This window comes from Tiliqua scincoides, chromosome 8 (assembly GCF_035046505.1).
Source record: "Tiliqua scincoides isolate rTilSci1 chromosome 8, rTilSci1.hap2, whole genome shotgun sequence".
NCBI lineage: Eukaryota > Metazoa > Chordata > Lepidosauria > Squamata > Scincidae > Tiliqua > Tiliqua scincoides.
Window position 1 is genome coordinate 49,387,167 of NC_089828.1, and position 22,513 is coordinate 49,409,679.

Sequence of the window (22,513 nt, forward strand, 5' to 3'; positions counted from 1 at the left end):
AGGAGGCTAGATGTGCAGGCCCTGCACGTGTGCCGGAAGCATCCTTAATCCTCTCATTACAGTTGCTTGGCTGGTCTGTAAGCTTTTCTTGGCATACAGAACCTCAGCTCACTAGTGGAGCACACCTTGAATGCAGAAGGTCCCTGGTTCAGTCCCCAGTATATGATGTTAAAATGAACTCGGGTGGTAGAGACCTTAGAGTGCTACTGCCAGTTGGAGTAGACTAACTGGACCAGTGGTCTGGCTTGTCATAAGACAACTTCACATTGGCCCTTGGGCCTACCACACGTACTTGGCTTTCTTGACCGATGCTGTTAGAGACCCGGCAGGGTTGATCATGGAAGTGGTAACCTTATTTCTTAGGGAGGTTCTTTACTTAAGGAGGGTGTAGTGAGAGCTATGTTTTTTTCAGCCAATACTGCCATGCAGGTACTAAGAAGCCTATTTTAAAGGAGAGGTGTTGGCAGTGTGTGAAGAACAGTAATGTGTTCTCTGCATGAAGGCTTCGAGCTTCTGAGAAATGTGTAAGGCACTAGAGTGCTCTGCTTTTTCATTAAAATCCTATCTTGGCTAGGTCTTACTGTTGTGATCCTTCCAGCTTAAAAGTGAAGGACCTTGAAGTAGCAGCAGCTGCTTGCTGCTTATAACACTTAACTTGATTTTCAAGTACTGCTGATCATCTAATTTTTCCCATCTGCCCCTTTCAGGTCTCTTCTATTTCCTTGGCTCTATTGTCAACTTTAGCCAGGACCCAGATGTACACTTTAAATACATCCAAGCTGCTTGTAAGACAGGCCAAATTAAAGAAGTGGAGAGAATCTGCAGAGAAAGCAACTGCTATGACCCAGAGCGTGTGAAGAACTTTCTCAAGGTATGATAGAATTATTTCTCATGTGGGGGCTACTTATTACTGATGTGCTCATAGTTGCCTAATCTGTTGATGACAGAGGTCTCTTGGAAGCATAGTTCAGGTCCATCAGTGCTATTGTGGAGTAAAGAAATTGTTTTTCTCCTGGAATGGGCATACGACTGTTTACAAAAAATCTGGGGTATGCTGAAATGATAAAAAATACCAAATGAACCACAGCAGAACTAGCTGTAAGGTAGTATTGCCCAAACTTAATGAAGCTGTTGCACTCCATACTTAAAATTGAAAGCCACACAGCTTGCAGAAAGGATTTACTGACCAGTACATAGGAGTAAGAACTATTCAACCTCTGGATCCCACTTCCTGTGTTTTAGCATTAATTGTTATATGGATTCAAGTGCAAATCGCATGTAATTATATTAAACAGATATATCTCAGTTTCTGTTTGCAGTTGTTTTTGTTTTGATTGTCTCGGTGTTGTGTGTATTGCCCTAGTGGAGAGTGATTGGAAGGTGGCAAGGACAGAGCAAGTGAAATTGTTCAAAGATACAGTGGGCAGTGTTCTGTGAGTGGGGTTCTCTGTACACTCATTTCTCATGGTGCACTGTTGTGCTGCAAGAGGACTGCTAATGTGCCCTGGTGCATACTCTGGGATTACTGCCCTTGTCCCATGTCCATATGAGATCTTTTCCAGAGTTGAACATGAGTCTTCAATGAAATATTTAAGTAAGCTTTTGGGCATTGCTGTACTCATATTTGGTGTAATGTGTAGTGGCTAAGAGTTTGAGCTGCAGACTGGAATTTTTCTGGTTTGGATCTTGCCTCTGCCCTGGATACACTAGGTGTTCAAGCTGCTTCTCTTGGCTTCGGCTTCCCAGCTGCTATATGGACATAATAGTGTTTACCCTGCATGGTAAAGACTATGTTGATATTTGTGGAGCACTTTGCACCTTAGTGTATTATCCATATACTAGGTAATAAGTATCTTTTCAGACCACTAGTTTTTGTATCAGTTAAAGGGCTTCAAGAGTACTGAATGATGCAGAGTTCACCTAACCAAGACATGTTATATTGTAAATTATAAATAGAAGAAATTCATAACTTTTGTGACATGAAACCTGCAAGTCTTGTTAACAACTTTAAGAAAATTGTGAATAGTCTTGAATTTGACATGTTCTTGAGGAGCCCCCCTATGAATTTGTGGTTGTGTATAATCTTCCTAGCATTGCTGAATCTCTAGGTAGCACTCTGTATCTTGTATTGCATGTTCCAGCATCTCGTCTATGCATAGTTTTGCTCTTTTAAAAAATCTTAGGATGGATCTGCACTAGCCTAAAGGTGGGATAAAGGGCAGAGAGAACTAGTGAGTTGTGTACGGTAATACTAGCTTGTTAATTGTAACTAACATTGTTTCTTGTGCTGTGCCTTGTGTCTCTGGAATGTTCAGGACATGTACCAGGTAAACCTCCCAGTTTAGGCCTCCCCATCTGTGAACTCCTTCAGTGTCTCCGTGTATAGGATTATATCCTGGGATTTGCATTCTTGAAAACCTATTCATGTGAATGGCTTAACTTTTCCTTTTTAAAACACAACCCCCATTTTTGTAGTTCTGACATTCATTCTTTAAAGGCAACTGAACCAAACATGGAAAGGAATTACTCCTATTGACATTTCTAGGGTGTTAAACCAAAGTTGAGGCTTTGTTGTAAGATTCCATCTTAAAATTGGGATGATTTCATAGTTGTCTTTCTTTCTGTCTTGGTCCAGAGTCTGTGGGCAACTTCAGCTGGGAAGGAGCTGCTAAGGTACCTACAATGGGTTTAGCTTGATAAGACAGTTGAGGGAAGGAGAAGAAGAAGGAAGGAGAGCACTTACTTGATTGGAGAGTGAACATGTACTGCACTTGTGAATTGCCTGGACAGTACTTTAAAACTAGAGGTGATTGGGGGCAGGACCAGACCCACCCACTGAACATTTTCAGCATCTATTTGATAAATTGGATGGGGATCTCAAGTTTGGGATAATTCAGTGTTGCATGTAAGTTGGCAAGTTTAGCCAGCTTGCCCATGTTGATTCAAAGAGAACAGAAGCCAGGAAGAACACTCTCCAGCTTAGCAAAAACCTGGCTGCTTGGTCACTTAGTTAGTGTTTGACCACAGGTGAGCACATGCTTGACTTGGCAGGAGTAGGGTTGAGTTCAAACATGCCAGCCTTTAGTCTTCATGGTGATCTCTACTTTCTCAGCCATTGCAATCCCAGAGTTGATCCTGCACACGAATAACTGTTGCAGCTGACAAAACTGGCCTAGTTTAGGCTTGTAATCCTTGTCCTGTGTCTCTTGTAAATGTGAGCGTGTCAAGAAGCAGTGGCTGGAATTCTGATAGTTCTTTTTACTTTGGAAACTTGGAATGGGATGAGATCTTGAAACTTCAACAACGCAGCCTCTAATGTGCTTTCTAGGTATTTGAATAGATACCTGTCCCCAGAATAGAAGTGTTTCAGTTTTTCAACTTGCTCTTCACTGTGCTGCTAGTCTGCAATTTTGAATATAAGTTCAAAAGTGCACTGCTTTTCTTCTTCAGGAAGCCAAACTGACTGACCAGCTTCCACTGATCATCGTGTGTGACCGCTTTGATTTTGTGCATGATCTGGTGCTGTACTTGTACAGAAACAACCTTCAAAAATACATTGAGATTTACGTGCAAAAGGTAAGAGGCAGGTGATTATCTCTGAAAGATCTTCATTCCCCCCATATACTACCTTGACAGTGACTGCTTCTTTTCAAACACTGATGCAGGAAGTAGCTGTGATGGCTTAAATCGGGGGTCTCCAAACCCCAGCCTGGGGGCCAGATTCGGCCCGCGGTGAGCCTCTATCCTGCCCATAACCAGCCTCTGGTACTCTGTAAGCCTCTGGCCCGCTTGACTGAACACAACTGGTACTGCGCTCCGGTCATGTCCGGAGAGTATTCCGAGGACCTAAAAAACCACTTGCTGGTTTTCCTGAAAAATTGTAAGCAGTTTTCTGTGTCCTCTGAAGACCTTCTGGGGGTCAGGAAGAGCTCTCTGGGCCTCAGAACATGCTCCAGGTGTTTCCTATGATGTGTTGGTTCTGAGATATTTACTCCTATATACTTAAATAAGCTGCTTGGGAGTGGGGAATGGGAGTCCATTTAAGTGTGTGCTTTATTTCTGTTGGTGCTTGGAGAAATCCTGGAAATTTGAACCTAATCATTCCTCTAAGTTTAATCTCTAATGTATTTAAATTTTATATTTAAAATTTTTCCCTGACCCTTGACACTGTGCCAGATATTTGAGGCTCTCTGGCTGTAACCTTTGGAGACCCCTGGCTTAAATTATGCCCCAGGCTGACTTGAATGACTTGTTTTGGCTTACTGCTGATGGGTCTCAAATTTATAATCTTGAAAAATTAAGGAGTTACTGATTTTGAACCACTAATATTGATGCATTTTTGTCATGAGTGACTCTGCTGCAGGACATTCAAAGTCTGCAGGTGGTGAGGACCCTGCTGGTAGCTTCTTGTGCTGATAGGATCAGTGCAGCAAAGAGAAAGGGAATACCTTCTGACATGTGAAGTTGGTGATGGGAAAACATAGTGCACTGATGTCATTGTCATAAGTACTAAATATTAGCAGGTTTTAATAAGCCATGTATAAATTAGCTTAATAGTATGATGGATGGTTGGTAAGCAAAAGGAGAAATCCTTGTGGGAAAGACTGGAACCTGTTGGAAGTTGCAGGACTGCCCCCTGCAGGACAGGAGGGCACAGTACAGAAGGGTTACATGACAAACTGCACTGAAGAACTGACCTGCAGCTACTCAAGTATGGTCTCGCTCTTATCCTCTTTCAGATATGTAAGGGGATATTCCATGAATGTTCTCAAATATAAAGAGCTTTAAGTTTAAAGCTCTTTATATTTGAGAATTTCACCCATCTCAAATCACCTGAATGACCCATATGCAGAGTACTTGCCCTGACAACAGCATCAGCAGCTTGAGTATTGCTGCCTGAGTTGCAACACCTGGCCAACTTTAGCTATATGGGGAAATGATGATGCTTGCCTTGGATCTGGTCAGTACTAGATTATGGAATGGGAAGTTCAACCTTGTAATGGCTTTAACACCATCTTCCTACAGGTGAACCCAAGCCGTCTACCTGTGGTCATTGGAGGCTTACTGGATGTTGATTGCTCTGAAGATGTCATAAAGAACCTAATGCTGGTTGTGAGAGGGCAGTTCTCCACTGATGAACTTGTTGCCGAAGTAGAGAAAAGGAACAGGTATTTCATGTGGCCAGCAAGAATTTTAATGGCTCCCAAATATGTAGTTTGTCAAAGCTAATGCCAAGAATGTTGAAACCTTTCTGCCTATGCACTAAATGTATTGTTAGGCTCTCAAAATAGCTTCATTGGGACAAACGTAGCAGATTGTAACACCTGTACATTTCTGTAACTTATCCATGCATGTACAAATGCCAGCTTCTCTATAAAGCCAGTATTGGCATTTTGTAGCAAGAGGGTAATGGGAGGGGAAACTGAGATTGAGAATAGTGGCTTGTCTTGGACACAAACATACAAGGTAGCCTCTCCCAGCTTCCATGGACTTCTGAACTTGTGGTTTTTAACCCCTAAAGTTTTGGTCTGTTTGTAAAGGTTGAGGACACCTTTACATCAGAAGTTCAGGTACTGTATCCTTGTCCTCATCTTTCCTGAACAGAAACAATATGCATTAGTGTAAAAGTTCTCGGCAGCTGTCTGTTTATGGTTGGGGAAATGGAAGCAGATTAGGACCAAGCAGGTTTGGGGGCTTTCCGTGGTTTATACGTTGACACTTGTGCAGTAGTCAAGCTCTACTGTCTTCCTTCCACTGCTCTACTGGAAGGCAGTGGAAGGAAGGTGTGGCTAATGGGACCTATCCAACAAATCCATTCTCTTTTGTTTAGGTTAAAGCTTCTCCTGCCGTGGCTGGAAGCCAGAATTCATGAGGGTTGTGAGGAGCCGGCTACACACAATGCGCTGGCTAAAATCTACATTGACAGTAACAATAACCCTGAGCGGTTCCTGCGTGAGAACCCCTACTATGATAGCCGTGTGGTGGGGAAGTACTGTGAAAAGAGAGATCCACATCTGGCCTGTGTGGCTTATGAGCGTGGGCAGTGTGACCTGGAGCTTATTCATGTGCGTATATCTGTAGGCTGTGACTGAGATGAGAGGGTCTGAAGCTTAATTGCATGGGGGAGGGGCTACCATGTGATGCTTTAGAGCTCAAAAGCTATTCAGAACAAACTTCCAAGTCCTGCTTGCTACTGCAGGTGCAGAGGAAGGATAGTGGATGCAAGACTGGGGAGGAGCAGCCTTGCCTGTCCTGCTTTAAAGTTGATCAATAGCTTATCGTTTGAGTTGCAACCTAGTAGCCCCACAAGGAAGCAGTCACTTTATCCTGAGCCTCCAAGGAATCTTAAGTCCATTCAAAGGAATGGGCTGGACTTCTCCTACCTTTGGAGAAACATCCATGTAAATTAAAGCAGGCCCCCAGTGTGGTGAAAATCGTACTATGCAGCTTCTGATTGTGTAAACTGTGAGCCTCTGGACAAGGAGCAGATAATCTGTACTTAGTTAGAAATGCAGCGTATTATAGTTAAGGACATAATGTCCAACCTGACTTTCTGATACCTTGGCACTGGAATGTTTAAACTGAAGGCCTGAGTTCTGTACTCTGCAGAAACAGTTTCACCATGCACAGTGGAAATGCACTGCCCCTGTAAAGCACTTTAAACATGTGTTCTGCAGTGTACAGCTTGACTACCCTTCTTGTCGAGGGTGAGTCAGCCTTCTCCTTTGTACAGTCTGGCAACTAAAAGCAAGGAACTGACTTGCCCAAAGTCATGGTTGTAGTATTCTAGTTGGTAGCTGGTCTTGAAGATTTGTTACCTTGGTTCCAGGTGCTTCCAGAATGCAGATTTTAATTATAAAGTGTTCTCTACAGCAGTATAAATCCTCCACTGGAATCTCTGTTCTTTGCCACTTCAGGTATGCAATGAGAATTCCCTCTTCAAGAGCCTCTCTCGCTACTTGGTGCGTCGCAAGGATCCTGAGCTATGGGCCAGTGTGCTGCTGGAAAGTAACCCTTACAGAAGGCCGTTGATTGACCAGGTACCTGTTGACAATTCTCTTGCGCACTGGGTGTGTTTAAAGGCAAGAGGCATACAGGCTGCCAACTACAACTAACTACCCATTGTCTTGTGTTGGCAGGTTGTGCAGACTGCGCTGTCTGAGACTCAAGACCCTGAAGAAGTGTCTGTTACCGTCAAGGCTTTCATGACGGCTGATCTTCCCAATGAACTAATTGAACTGCTGGAGAAAATTGTGCTTGATAACTCGGTGTTCAGTGAACACAGGTTGGTACTTTCTCTCTTTCTCTCCCAAGACTTGGCATTCATATAGCACTATAGGGCCATGGCTTTCAGAATTTCTCTGGAGGAACCTAGGATTTCTTAGAAGATCAGGGGATTAGCAGCAGAGATGATCCCCTGAAAATGGCTTGCTTACCATGACTGATCTTTCCTTGTAGTTGCAAAGATAGTGCTAGTGTGTGCTGACATTCAGTTTGCTTCTTGCAAGTCTAAAGTGAGGTTCAGGACACTGGCCAGTACCCTTTGTGAACTTATTTATTTTATTTAAGAAATGTATACCCTGCCTTTCCAATGCTGAAGCAAATGCCCAAGGTGGCTTACAAAGCTTCATAATCAAGTACAAAGTATTGCAACAAGTAAAAAACATAAAACAAGGCATTAAAACATTTATTTTAACATTGCATAGTGAAAATCGGTACTCTCAGCAACCAAATGCCTGATGAAACAGGTATGTTTTCAGCCTTCGCCGAAAAGCCATGAGTTCTCAGTTCCCCTGGGAGATCATGCCATAGTTGTGGTGCCACCACAGGGAAGGCCTGTCCCCATGCGGCCACCCCTCTCACTTGGGACAAAGGCGGCACTTTGTCCCAACCCCTTCAGCTGACCTGACAGGGTGGACTGGAGTGTACATTGCAACATTCCTGCAATCCCTCTTCAACACTAGCAGGGGTGTCTTGGCAAAAGAATCACCATAGAAAAGGAACTCTGAGAACTGCCCTTGGTAACTTATCAAAGATCCTGGAAGCACTGTTTCCATTAAGCCACCAAGCTTAAAGATCTAAAGCCAAGCTCCATGCAGCGCAGGGCTTGGTGTTCCTGAAAGTCCAGCAGTGATGTTTGATGTCATTTGTGCGTCCAGAAAAACTGAGGAGCTGCCACACAGCACGTGAAGGGATTGGCACAGCAGGGCTGACCCCTTAGCAGGAATAAAGTCTGGGAGGTAGGTCACCATCTATCCCCATAGTGCTCTGGGGCATGCTGAATTACTTCTTGGCTGAGGTGAGATTTGAATAGGCTAAATTCACAGCTTGTGGTCTGATTCTTGCAATATCTGGAGTATAAACTAGTGTAGCAACTGAAATACACAGGCTATTTAACTTATAAGTGAAAACTGTGCATTCTAGGTCGCAGCACATCTAAGAGCCCAATAGTTGAAAATCCTCAAGCCTTTAGTATTCATTGTAGTTGCATGCAGAATCTCTGGCAGCATATGTGGGCAGTGCCTTCTAGAAGTCATGGGAAAAGCAAAGGGAGTCCTGAAAGGAAGTACTATTTCCTTCTCCTAATGTTGGTTGTCCAGGATTGTTACTCCTACTTCATTGGCAGGGCTATGCAGATGATTCTCTGGTCTCCTTCAGTGGGAGAAGCCTTTCCTTGTGACAGTACTGTTGAATCTGGCAGTCTGGAACTGGGAGGCTTGTGCAGAGATTTAAATCGTCCTGCCCCTGAAACAAGCAGGAATAAGACTCCAGGATAATCTTCATTCACTGGAGAGTGAACATTTATGGAAAGTCCTTCCTTCCACTAAAGTTACTTTTTGTAGATTTTGAACTCCTTGCAACTAAAAAGTGCTGCTTACTGGGATTTGGGAACTTGCTGGCCCGGTACTGATCTCAACATCATCAGTTGTTTGTGGTGAAGCTTTTGTGGGAATACTGAAAAGCTGCAAATTGTTCATGATTACAGAATTCATTGTAACTTAAAAGAAACCAAGTTTCTAGTCCTTATGATGCAAATACAAGTAGTAGGGAAATGCCTGGCAAAACCTCAAGAGGCAATAGACTTGTGGAATAAGATCTTCACTGCAGGTGGTAAACGGAGTGGTTCATGTAGCTCAGTACGGGACAGGTTTCTTCTCAGTTGCCTTTCCAAAAATCCTTAATTGAAGAATGCACCCAGACCTTGATGGGACAGTGCTGGATCTTTACTCTCAAACAATGATGGGTGACTTACTCTTTGCTCACTGTTACTTCTAGGAACCTGCAGAACCTCCTCATTTTGACGGCCATCAAGGCTGACCGTACCCGTGTCATGGAATACATCAATCGCTTGGATAACTATGATGCTCCAGATATTGCCAACATTGCTATCAGCAATGAGCTCTTTGAAGAGGCTTTTGCCATCTTCAGGAAGTTTGACGTAAACACATCTGCAGTGCAGGTAATGTTCACCATGGGTCTGTGATCTGGGGTGCTCTTCACAGCAAGCTGGGCTGCTTTGAACCCTGGTGTGTTCTGTTTTTCTAATGTAGATGGCACTTGTTCCAACTGGGTAGCAGCTGCCAGATTTGTTGCTCTACCTGGCCTCTTTGCACATTAGCAGTTGTCCTGTCTCATTGCGTCTAGAATTTAGAGGCTGGCAGACAGCTTCCGAGTCACTTCATTTTTGGCAAAGTTGCATCATTTATAGTACTTGCTGAAGGAAAGCTATCTGAACTGTGCCTTCCCCCTATTACAATTGCCATCTGTCTGTCCTAGAAGAAAAGGGAACACAGCAAAATGTAGACCTTCCACTTCTTTTACTGCCACCTCCTGCTGTGGTTTTAAAAGCTGAATGGTGTTTAAAACCAAATGTGAGCTGCCTTGAGGTCCTCTTAGGAGTTGGAAAGGGCAGCATATTAATAGCTCCTCTGAGATTGTCACCAGGCTTGTGAGGGCAGCAGGGGTGGGGACATTGGGGGGGAGGCTTCAGCCAGTTCCCCTCCCAATCAGAACTTTTCAGCTTATACATAATATTGCATAATGTATTATATTTGAAGGGATCTCTTTAAATCAAAAGATGGGGTAAACCTCCAAGTGCTTCCAGAAAACTAACTTCTAGGATTTCAAGATCCAAGATAGCCAAGCATCCATTTGTTCCCCTGCTAAATGGACATGGGCGCGATGTCTGTTCACTTACATAGAAAGGCTTCAAGATTATTGCCCTTTAACATATTACTGTCCTTCAGCACACTGGGTGCATCTTGAAGCTTTCCTTGTATGGTACTCCTTGTACGTTCTATGTCCTAGCAGCGTCAATTAGGTCAGGCTTCATAACAGGTTTAATGCTGTGTTCCTATGGTTTTGACTTGCACTGTTGGTGGTTCTCCTTGATGTATATGTCATGCCTTAAGCAGAGAGATGAGGCCACCTCTGCCCAGAACCTGGCAGTTCTCTGTTCCCATCATAGCTTGCTTGCACTGGGCAGCTTAAGCTTCTTCTTTTACAAACCACCTGTGTTCCTGAGTGCTATGCTTCTTTGTGTTTAAGGTAATTGTTTAGTTTGGTGTCTACTATGGTAACACTGTTCAGCCACCTTGAGTATCTGTGATGAAAAATGGAATGTAAAAACCCACTGTCTCAGTGCTTTAATGACAGTTGTCCCCTTCTCCAGGTTTTGATTGAACACATTGGGAACTTGGATCGTGCTTATGAGTTTGCTGAGCGCTGTAATGAACCTGCTGTGTGGAGCCAGCTTGCCAAAGCTCAGCTTCACAAAGGAATGGTTAAGGAAGCAATCGACTCGTACATCAAAGCGGATGATCCTTCATCCTACATGGAAGTTGTCCAAGCCGCCAACACGAGTGGTAAGGCTTGCATTTTTTTCCCTAGCTTCTAAATTGGCTTACGGGCAACTGGTGTCCCAGGATCAACCGACTCAACCTGGCACCTCCATGTAGAGTGTGTTTGCTGGATTAGTGACACACTAGAAGTGCTTTAACTTCAGGTTGCATAAAAAGTTAACTTAAAGCACATTAGATGTTCGTAAAATCTGTGAACTTGAACTCTGGATTCTGAACCAACAGGACTCCTAATGGGACTTGGAATAAAATTATAAAGATCAAGAATAAACAGTTTACCAAAATTATGAATTCATGTGGCTTTCCTAGATGCTCTATGGCAAGAAGTAACAATATTCATGAGAAGGGTGTGGGGAAGATTAATGGAGGATAGGGTTTCTGTCCTCTCTTCTATTAGGATAGGATCTAATATCGCCAGCATTACTCTCCCTTTCCTAGTCACACCAGAGCCTAAATTCTGCTTCAAGCAGTGTTTTGTACTTAACAAAGTTGCCTAACCACCTCCTTCCTTGACACACCAGGCTGAGAACTCTGATTCTTGATTAACAAAATGGGAGAGAACCAGTGCCTCCCTTTCCTGATCCATGTTTCTGCTTGTATTTCTGGTGATGGAAGAGTGGCTTTGCTTTGTACTTTGCTTGCACAGTACAAGTGGAGTGCTTGCAAGACAAAGGGGGAGAGCATTCTGGTCTGGCATTCCCTGATTACTGCAACAGTGGCCAAGCTTTTTAGCATTGAGACCCATTAAAAAAAAGTTCCACTTTACCAGCTGCTTAAGCCTCTGGCTATAATGGTAATTGGGCAACAGTGCTCCCCCCAGGTAGCAGGTTGCGTTGAACCCTTGATGCGCATAGCCTAATCTGTCTTGTCAGTTTCATGACCTACCAAAAATTGGCTTGAGACCCACATTTTGGGAACCACTGTACTAGAAAGTCTTGGCAACACAAGGGTTTTTTATTGCAGTCCTCTGTACAGGAAGCATTCCTTTCACTTTCCAGTCTTCCTCTTGGAAGAATGTAGGTCACCAGAGCACACCCCAGGGTGTAGGGGTCTTGTAACATTAACTGGGTATTGTACAAAGTCCTCTTTCTTTACTCCTTGCATTCTCTGGAATAAACTAAAAGTAGTAGGGAGAGAAGAGTCTTTCCTCCTCTGCTAAACTCCAGGGGAGGCCTTGCAACCCCCTGCCCAGTTGCTCTTTTAAATAGTTAGAGAATTGCAAAGGCAACTTTTCCGGCTGCTCCCCCATGGCAAGGGACCCAAGTTCATGGTGAAATGCATTTATTCTTTACCAGATGTGTGAACAGACTCGCTCAGTATAAGGAGTGCGTGACAAAGGAGTGGATTGTTCAGCTGACCCGATTTTTTCCCCCCCAGTTTTGGGAAGCTTGTGTTCCATGCAGTAAGAATGAGCAACTGTTTGGCTCTAACAACTCCACACACAGCCCCAAGTCTAAGTACAAATTAATCAGTACGCTGGTGGCTTGTCCCTTTGCTATTGCCAGTATTGCACGTGCTGGGGAATTGTCCTGGGGGGAGGCATCCCTCTTTGGGTAAGCCTGTTGGGTTGAGATTCATTTTTTTGAAGTAATGGCTAGAAAGCAGGGAGTTTTCGGGCTTGCAGCAAACTTCTTCGCAATCTGTGGGTTGCTCATTTAACATGTGACCTTGAGCTGCCTCTTCCCCTATATAGGAAACTGGGAAGAGCTGGTGAAGTACTTGCAGATGGCGCGCAGGAAGGCCCGGGAGTCTTACGTGGAAACAGAACTTATTTTTGCCCTGGCCAAAACCAACCGCTTGGCTGAGCTGGAAGAATTCATCAATGGACCCAACAATGCCCATATTCAGCAAGTGAGTGCCTCTCAGGTTTTTGACATGAATGTTGGGAGTGTGTTAGCCCTCCTGTCCAGCTCCTCCTGTCTCCACAAGGCTTGGGGAAGTGGCGTGCTTTGTTACTGCTAGTCAACATTAGATTTTGGACAGGGTCCAGTAACTTCAGCTGCAAAGATAAGTTCGGTGGGAGAGGTCTGTATTACTGTTAGAATTGGAGGCATCTTTCATTGACAATGTCTTGTTTGTAAACTCAGTAGCTGCTTTGTAAGAAACTGGCCAGTGTTTAATAATGGAATGAGTGCATGTATGTCCATATAGGCATTTTCTTTCATGCAGAACAGTGTTTTATCTCAGTGGTTGGACAAATGGTTTTCTTAGACTAACATCTGCTTCTAGGTTGGCGATCGTTGCTATGAAGAGAAGATGTACGATGCTGCCAAACTGCTCTACAACAATGTGTCCAACTTTGGTCGTTTGGCTTCCACTTTGGTCCACCTTGGTGAATACCAAGCAGCTGTTGATGGGGCTCGGAAAGCAAACAGCACTCGCACATGGAAGGAGGTGGGTGTTTTCTTTGTGTGATGTGTAATCTAATACTGCAAAATGTGTGTAGGCCGCTAGCTTAGATGACATGAAGAAAAAATTGAACAATTTCCTAGAGAAGGATGAGGTCCATCTGTGATAGCTATGTTTAAATAGAGTGTGTGTGTGTGTGGGGGGGAATAACTATTGCATTCATGGCCTACATAGTTAATATTCATAGGCAGCTGGTTTGACTATGCAATTATTCAGGCTGCTGAATAACATGCATCTTTGGTAGTCTCCAGCAAGGCGATTTACATATAAGTAGCTGTGTCCTGGGCTTGATGGCATGCTTCCGGATGCTTCTAAACCTTGAAAATAAAGGAAGAGAAGGCAAATCCTATGTGCCTTGCTCTTGTGGCAGGGCTTACTATTGAAACTGGGTTAGGAAAAGGAGTGCTGTTGCTTTCCTAGTTCTTCCAGGAAAATACATTACAATCTGCTTCAACTTTTCAGGTTTGCTTCGCGTGCGTTGATGGAAAAGAGTTCCGTTTGGCCCAGATGTGCGGCCTTCACATTGTGGTTCATGCAGATGAGCTAGAGGAACTTATCAATTATTATCAGGTAATGGAAGAAAGCACTCATTTCTGCATTGAGCATGACACATTCATGAAGAAGATTTAGGTGTTGCTGGCCTCTAACTTGTCTCTTTCCCCTCTCCCCCAGGACCGTGGCTATTTTGAAGAGTTAATAACCATGTTGGAAGCAGCATTGGGGTTGGAGCGTGCCCATATGGGAATGTTTACAGAACTGGCCATTCTCTACTCTAAATTCAAGCCACAGAAGATGAGGGAGCACTTAGAACTGTTCTGGTCCAGAGTCAACATTCCTAAGGTAATGATGAAAAACTGCAAATATAAGGATTGCAGATACTACAATAGCCCCTCAAACAAGGAGCCTTGGTACTTATTTTTATCCTGGTTGTCAAGGAAGGCTTGTGCAAAATTCTCAATTTAAAATTGTAATGGCTAAGACAATATCCACATGTTGCCATGATTATTCTTGGTATCTTGTCCTTAATCTTCCCTGGCATTGTCCTTTGGCACCATCTGTTAGGTAGCAGCTCCAACAGAGAGCTGCAGACAGAATTGACTCAGTCTTTGTTAAAAGTAGATCTTTACATGCTGGCAGAAGAGTATTATGCTGTTGGGCCTAGCTCCAGTGTAGTGCTTGGAGTTGGCTGACAAAAGGAAATACTTGTTAGTGCACTGCATCATTCACATGGGGTGATGAAAGCTGTCAGTCCTATTTTATACAGCATAGCACTGAGAGACCTGTTAACCATGATAGCAAGATAAAATGTCCCATGTGGTCTGGTCCTGTCTCATCTGTTAGAGGATGGGAAAAACGTTGCAACCTGAATTTCCAAGCAGATGGCTGCTATAGGAAACCAAAATGCTGTTCTAGTTGGGCCTTGGATTCTGCCTATGAGACTTTCCTCTTTTCTCCCCTTGGCTCCAATGTTGAAAAACTTCTTATTCCTTTGTAGGTGTTGAGGGCGGCTGAACAAGCTCACCTTTGGGCAGAGTTGGTCTTCTTGTACGACAAATATGAAGAATATGACAATGCCATCATCACAATGATGAACCACCCAACAGATGCCTGGAAGGAAGGCCAGTTCAAAGATATCATCACTAAGGTACTGCCTAATTTGCCAGACAGAATGGCATTCTTGCTGGTTCCACTTCTTAAATTTTGTGCTTAACAACAGCAGCAGCCCAGGTAGGGGAAATCTAATTTTTCCCCCTAGAGCACACAGAATTAATGATATCCCTGCCCTTAGCCTGATCTTCCAAGTAGATCTTGTTGCAAGTGTGCCTGCTGTTGAAGATGGAGTAGTAGTTTGTAAGATGTTATGGGTACCTGTATAGTGGCACTTCAGGTGCTTAACTCAGGCTTTGTAGCTCTTCTGTCCTGCATGGAAACCATTCTTGAAAACCACACTGCCAGCTACGTCTGCGCATGTGCAGAGTAGTCCAGTCCAGTAACCTTTATTGCACGCACATGTGCAAGGTGTATTTCCATCAACATTGATGGATACTACGAAGTTTTCTGGGACACAGGATGACATCTTCCAAGTAAAGGTTGAATGAAGCGTCTCTGCTTCCAAGTAGAAGCTCTAGCCAGGAAGGACTGCCCTGAAAGCAGGACTGAAGGCTTTCAGTTTGGAATATCAGCATGTCAAGGGACACTGAATAACTAATGTTTTGAAACGGCGCTTCTACTAGTGCAGTATTTGCAAGTCTGGGGACATGTTAAATGATCTATGTTGGTTCCTTGGTGTACTTGCTTCATTTTTGCATCAGATTTTCTTCTTCCTACCTCCACCTGGTGAACGAAGCCAGTGGCAGATTGACTTGAGGAACTCCAACGGCAAAAATTTTGGGGGCCATTATTTGATACAAGAATGTCTTTATTAGTTTGTTCAGCCCAGTTGGTTGGCTGCTTTTATACTGTGGCTTCTACCATATAACTATTATCTGTGCTGCTTCATGTATGGATGTTATGATCATGGTGTGTCCCTTTCCACTTTCCTCCTCTTATCCCCTGGGGGATGCTTCACTGGGAGAGTACCTACATGATCACAGCAGTTACTGATGCAGTATTGAAGTTGGTCATGGGTAGGTGGCAGGGCCCATGCGGTTGAGGCAAGGGATGAATTGGACCTGAAGTAGTCTTAACTACCTTAAATGTCATAATGAGCTTTCTTCGCAAACATACACAAATGATGGAAACAGCTACCTCTCTGTCCTTCCACAGGTGGCCAATGTGGAGTTGTATTACAAAGCAATTCAGTTTTACTTAGAATTCAAACCCCTGCTACTCAATGATCTGCTGATGGTGCTGTCTCCCCGACTTGACCATACCCGTGCAGTCAACTTCTTCAGCAAGGTAGGTGCACCTGTTAGACAAGGGGTGTTCTCAGTTTATTACTGGGAACTTCCTAATGCATGCACGTCTCCATGGTTTGACACGTCAATCTTGGTTCTTGGACCAAGAGGTGAAGCAGTTCAGAGCAGGGAGAACAAAGAGCCACAAGGGCTTCCAAATACAGCTGAAGACAATTCTGTACTGGAGAAGCTTTGCTCTCTGCAAGGATTGCTGCCTCCATACTTCATCCAACCCCTCTTTTTAGAGGAACTCAAAGAATGTAGCACGTGACCACCTGGATCCTGGCCAATATCTACAGTACAAAGGATGTGTCTTAGGGCTTGATCCTACCTTGTAGGGGTTTCCTTGCTATAGCAAAAACTGCTTTGAAACCTCAGATATTGCCAGTCTAGATAGACCAACAGTAGTTCATTTAAATGAGACTACAGCAGGACCAAATACATTGATGCCCATGCTATAACATGTACTATAATTGGAGATTTTTTAGTCAATTAAAAGGGCCTCTTAGCTAAGCAGTGCACTTAACTGCAGATGAAAAGCATGTTTTAGAAGAGGTATCCACCACCCAGAGGGGGGGAATGTCTCTTTTGAAGACGGCTGCATCAACATATTAAAAATGCATGTTTTCGTTCAAAATCATTAGCCTTTATATGCTAAGTAAATTGATTTAAAATGGTTAGACTTTAAACTGACAGCCCTGGTAATTTCTGGCTGTGTTGGTTTGGATCATGTAGGAAATGGTCTTGTTCTCTTGCAGGTTAAACAGCTGCCACTGGTGAAACCTTACTTGCGCTCAGTTCAGAATCACAATAACAAAGCAGTGAATGAATCTCTGAACAACCTCTTCATTACAGAAGAAGACTACCAGGTACTATTTCAGAATGATTTCTACAGGTTACCTCAAACTGTACAGACTTGATAGTGTCAGATGTGTTATGTTAGAACTCACACATGCATTTGTCACATACTCCATATCATGTATGCAGAAACAGTTGCTTGACCCACTTAACTAGTTACAAATTGGAACAAGTGTTTAAAATATTCCCCACTGGTGTATATATACTGCTGAAGACATTGATTAAGGAAGCAATTTTCAGTCTTTTTATCTCACAGCACACCATTGGTTTTTGACAATTGACGAGGCATGCCATACTGCTGTCAGGCAGCTCACATACCCAATGGCCCTACTGATAAATTACCCTGCCCCAAACACCCATGGCACACTGTTGTGCCGTGGCACACTGACTGAAAATCACTTGACCTAAGGGATCTGCAGACATCCACCAACATGTGCTGGAATAGTTCCACACATCTCTTCAATTGTTTCCCTTAGTTGTTCAAGTGTTTCAGATTTTCTATAATGAAGTATGTATGAATTAGAGCACCTAATGTGCTAACCTGTATTACGTAGTGCTATCCATGTGTATGATACTTCTTGTAGTGAGAAGATGGGTCCCTGCCCGAAACAGCTCACAATCTAAAAACCACAAGGGAGATGATGGAAGGAAGGGTGACAGGGATAAGCTCGGGAAGAACATGCAAGTGGCATATATTCATGCATACTCCTGGTTACAGGAGGGTATGGGGACTGGGAGTTGGCCTGAAGACTTTATGGAAGAGGTGGCGGATTTGAGGGATGAAATAGCATTCAGAGCTCTGTGTGTGGGGCAAAGTGCAAGCTTTCCGGAAACTTTGTCTCCATTTAGCAGTCCCAAGGTGGAGGCAAGTCACCAGTATCCCCAAATCCCAGGTTTTAAGAGTCTGATTCATCCTAGAGCACAATTTTTAAAACATACGTTTCCCACCCAGGCTCTCAGGACATCAATAGATGCCTATGACAATTTTGACAACATCTCCCTTGCTCAGCGTCTGGAGAAACATGAGCTAATCGAGTTCAGGAGAATTGCTGCATATCTCTTCAAAGGCAACAACCGCTGGAAGCAGAGTGTTGAACTCTGCAAGAAAGACAGGCTATACAAGGTAGAGCTTGAGGGGTGAACACTATCCACTCATCTGGGGGGAGGATGAAAAAACTATCTAGGCCAGAAGCAAGCTTTGGGACAGAGGCACTTGGGCCCATCTAACTGCTCTTTGTGGCAGGAGCTAGGTGTTTCCTAAGCTCTTACTTGGCAGAGTTCCTTGGGGTTCAGCCAGTGCACTCAACCCCTGTGCATGGGTGTCCTTTCCTGAGATTTGCCCTACCATCTGAGAGCCTAGACCTCTTTGGCATTCATACACATTTTGTCTTTCAGGATGCCATGCAGTACGCTTCAGAGTCCAAAGACACTGAACTGGCAGAAGAGCTGTTGCAGTGGTTCCTGCAGGAGGGCAAGCGGGAGTGTTTCGGAGCTTGCCTCTTCACTTGCTACGATCTCCTCCGGCCGGATGTTGTCTTGGAAACCGCCTGGAGGCACAACATCATGGACTTTGCCATGCCCTACTTCATTCAGGTCATGAAAGAATACTTGAGCAAGGTAAGGGCCAACAATCCACTGAAAACCTGAGACCCTTTCTAGTTGCTTACTCTGCTGTTTTTTCTTATGCTGCTAACACCCATGATGGCTTCGTTGAATGTCTGTCCATGTTGGTGCTCCTTGTTTCTGAAACCAGTCATGGGAATGGGGGTGAGTTGGGGTAGAACTTGCAGAACAGGCTGTTGGAACCAATGTGAGTGGTAGTTAATAAACATGGAACTCAAGTTTGAACACAACATGAACCTAAGTGTCCATATTTTTGTGTAGTCTTTCCCTTGAGCACAGAAAGATGGTAAACGAACAGGAATTGGAACTCCATTTGTCTCTTAAAGAACATGCCACACAACCAGTTTTAGCACCAAGTTGTACATGTGTTGGACTGTGTCCAAGAGCATGGTGTATTGTGGTGAGGGAGGTTTGCTCTTAGGCTAAACTCTGAAAAACAGAATGGTGTCTTGCCTGTTCTGTCTTGGCTATTTCTGTAACATAACCAGAGGGCTGGGGGTGCTCCCTCCTGCCTTAACTGGATCAACTTTTCTTGGCATTGAAGTGTGTGCCAAGCTGTTGAGCAAAAACCTGTCTAAAAGTGTTGTCACTCTGAAGCTTTGCAGAACTGCCTGTAGCAATTGATATAGTAACATTACTGTAGCTAGATTTTGATTTGCTCTTGCCAGAGTGGCTGTTTCCAGTTGATCTTGCTGTGGATAGACTTCTGGACTGATCCTAGGTGATCCTTTCAAAAGGAGCAGTCTAGCCTATGCAGTTGGCTTTCAACTTGTTTGCGTGGTGTGTGGCACTAGTCTAATAGATTTCAAGGGGCTACATTGTAATCTTGGAAAATCTTCGCAGCAATGTTGTAAACTTTCGGAGACTGAGGCTGAAAATAGCAAGGCTGAACCAGGAATTCCCCAGTTTCTGCTCCTATATAACATGTTTCTACAGCAGCCCCATCTCCTTCTCCCCATCTAAAACACACTTGGTGATTCTCCTGAGCTGTGCTATTTGGACAGTTGCTGAAAGATTCCATCCTTTACAAGTGAGAAAAGCAAGCAGTAGCTGTGTTGGGTTACTCTGCATATTGGACTTCGCTGGAAATTTGTGGTGCTTATTGTAATGAACAATATGGCTCTTGTTAAAATAGCAAACGTTTCTTGTGAAATACTTCATGCTGTGATGGCATTCAGCAGTAGCTGGGTAGTCACTATGTGGATAGACGTTGGTCTTACTGTGTTCCCCAGAATTTTGTCCCTTGTTCCTCCTTATGAGGTAGAAAGTAATTATTCACAGTGATCTAGGTGACAAAGCCTAAGAGTAGTTCTCATGCATCAGTGGATGAATTGTTTGACTGAATTCTAGGCCTCTAATACCTGAGATCTTATCCACTCTGAAATAGGGTTACATTTCAAAAAGGAGTCTCCTGTGTATGCAAATTCTAGAAGGAATAATTTCTGCAGTAGCAGCCTTGATGGCTTATTACTGAATTCTGTGACACAGTTGAACATCCTGTGTTAGTACACAAGTTTCATACTAATGCATACTGCATTGCGTGTAACTTGAGATGTTAAGCCAGCCAACCTTGGAATAGAAAGTCCATCTTGGCTTTCTCAGCTAATATTTCCAATGTACTGTTTGAGGACTGGCTTCTCCCTCCCTTGCTCTTTTGCTGATTCTACCTTTGAAAAAAAATGCTCAGTATGGAGTTTGGTTTTTTCTCTAAGCTGCACCTTCTGAATTCCTTTGCAGGTTGATGCAATAAAGGAAAAGGTGAAAGTTGATTCTTTTCCATCTTTAAGTCTGGAGACCTAAGTCTAAGGATATCTGCATGAGTTTTTTCTCCTTCCTACCTTTACTACACTGCTGCTACTGCTTTCTGCCCGCCCGCGCCCCCCCAACAAAAACTCACTAAAGCCTCTGCAAGTTAAAAACCATAGCCATAGCTGTAGGACAAAACAGTAGACACTAATTGGCTAATAGATTCTCCAGGAAGGTCAGAAGCGATCAGTCGGATCACAGTTTACCAGAGAGATCACAAGATGTTGAACTCTGCCCTCCAAGAAATTGCAAAAGAGTTGCAAATGCTATCATTGATGGCATTCTCTGCCCCCCCCCCGGCCTGTATAAACAAAGTGGTGGTTTGGTTCTCCACTTAATGGCATCTTTTTGCCTCCTTGGAAAGGACTGTGATCCAGTATCTGATCTCTCAAGTCTTACTAATGTCTCTTGCTGACAGTAGGCAAAAACTAAAACACTAGCTGCTTAGAGACTGTTCCTTGTGTTTTAACCAGGCTTTTGGTTCTCATGGTTCCAGCTGGCAATTCTCCCCCTGGCCAAGGTCAATTCCTTGGACCTAGTCCTCTGGCTGTAAGGTGACAAGAGTCTTTGGTGTAATGGCAGAAATGATTAACTAGAGTTCTAACACAAAAGAATCGGAGACTTCTGAGTTTCAACTTCATGTTTTGGAAGAATAGTATTCTTAGGAATGAAATTTTTCAAAACTCTGCAAAACAAAGCTGGCCCCCTTTTTGGAATACTTGATCCACTTCCCTGCCTAGCCACTGGAACCAGTTGTGAGCCTGCGTCAAAAGCATTGCGTCAAGTCCTTCAGCAGCTAGTAAGTCCAGATGGTTAAAGTGTGGTGTGAAAAAAGGTAAATGAACTGCAGTGTTTGCTTTCTTGAACTGAGCATGTTCGACAGTCATTGTGATGTACATCTCACTTTCCCTGAAGCTGCCAAGCATTGCTGTGGGGAAGGGTGGGGGTTGTCTGCGTGCCGTGAAGTTTTTTGGGGGCAGGGTGGGGGGTAGGAGGGAGCCTGTATGGCCGCCATCTTCCAACCTCACTCCTTGCTTCAGTTCTTTTGCCTTTTTTCCATGCACCTATAACACCAAAAATATAACATTGACCGCATGTGATTCTTTTTATTTTTTTACTTTTTTCCTTCTGCAGCTTATCGCAGTCTCTGTGGAAAAGCCTTTAATTGAAGTCTTATGCACTTAATAAACCTGTCAGCAGGGCATCAAACAGTGTGGCTTATATAAGGAACAGCTTCTCTTAGCATCCCTCCCCTTCTTAACAAGCTTGCATTCATTAACAGTGTTCTAAGCTCCTTGTCAATAGCCATCTGAATGGAGTCAAAAATTGGCAAGCTTAAAGCTGGCCTGGTCTGGAAGCTGGCCAACCTTGTGCAGACTTTGTGCTTAGCTTGTGTTCTGCTGCCACATCCACTCTCTGTTTGTCTGGATCTGTGCTTTAGCACCTCGAACGCTCCCAGCTATTCTGGTTCTCTACTTATTGTAAATTCCTGTGTGCTGGGAAGCATTGATTGATGTAGGAATGCAGGATCTGTTCAGTACAGACTGGAATTTGGAAAGGGTTGGCTTAGTTACTGGCCTTCAGCTTGTGCATTATTCACCTAACCCTATGTATCTAGTCTGGAATCCTTCCCTATAAATGAGATGGCGCCACTGCCCAGAAACCGTGGTTATGTGGGAACTACATTCCCCGTATAGTAGCTTGTACTGTAAATTCCAGCCAGTTATTAGTGTCCCTTGCAAAAAAACCAAAATACCTAGTTGTAGCCTTTGCACGTAGCAAGAAATCTGGCATTATGGAAGCATTCAGGGAGCAGGCTAACAAAGTGGTTGGCCTTAAGCCACATCTGTGTTGGCTGGAGCTTAGTTCTGAGGAAAGTGGCTGTTGCTGTTTTGTTCTGCTGCATAGGCCAGTGGGTGCTTGAACCTAGGCCAAAGTTTAGAGTATGTCTTGAAACTATGAAACTCTTGTGACTTCTATTACCGTGAGTGATAGTTTTTGCTTCCCAGAGGCATACTTTATGCAGATCAGGAGTACAGTAAAAACTAAATGAGGAGGGCT

At 43.8% G+C, this 22,513-nt stretch overlaps 1 protein-coding gene across 2 annotated transcripts in view; it reads left to right on the forward strand.

Moving 5' to 3' along the window:
* Nucleotides 1-22,513, forward strand: part of CLTC (clathrin heavy chain) — a 70,672-nt gene that overhangs the window by 43,237 nt on the left and 4,922 nt on the right. Inside the window, exons 14-31 of one of the 2 annotated variants that reach the window (XM_066634897.1) lie at nt 708-871; nt 3,451-3,576; nt 5,026-5,168; nt 5,831-6,065; nt 6,918-7,040; nt 7,140-7,285; nt 9,277-9,460; nt 10,673-10,865; nt 12,553-12,710; nt 13,089-13,253; nt 13,731-13,838; nt 13,941-14,108; nt 14,764-14,913; nt 16,035-16,166; nt 16,924-17,034; nt 17,976-18,146; nt 18,419-18,640; nt 20,384-20,404. In XM_066634897.1, coding sequence (XP_066490994.1) covers nt 708-871; nt 3,451-3,576; nt 5,026-5,168; nt 5,831-6,065; nt 6,918-7,040; nt 7,140-7,285; nt 9,277-9,460; nt 10,673-10,865; nt 12,553-12,710; nt 13,089-13,253; nt 13,731-13,838; nt 13,941-14,108; nt 14,764-14,913; nt 16,035-16,166; nt 16,924-17,034; nt 17,976-18,146; nt 18,419-18,640; nt 20,384-20,404 — 2,720 coding nt within the window. The remainder of the gene's footprint in view (nt 1-707; nt 872-3,450; nt 3,577-5,025; nt 5,169-5,830; nt 6,066-6,917; nt 7,041-7,139; nt 7,286-9,276; nt 9,461-10,672; nt 10,866-12,552; nt 12,711-13,088; nt 13,254-13,730; nt 13,839-13,940; nt 14,109-14,763; nt 14,914-16,034; nt 16,167-16,923; nt 17,035-17,975; nt 18,147-18,418; nt 18,641-20,383; nt 20,405-22,513) is intronic. The other variant, XM_066634898.1, reaches the window with a different exon arrangement.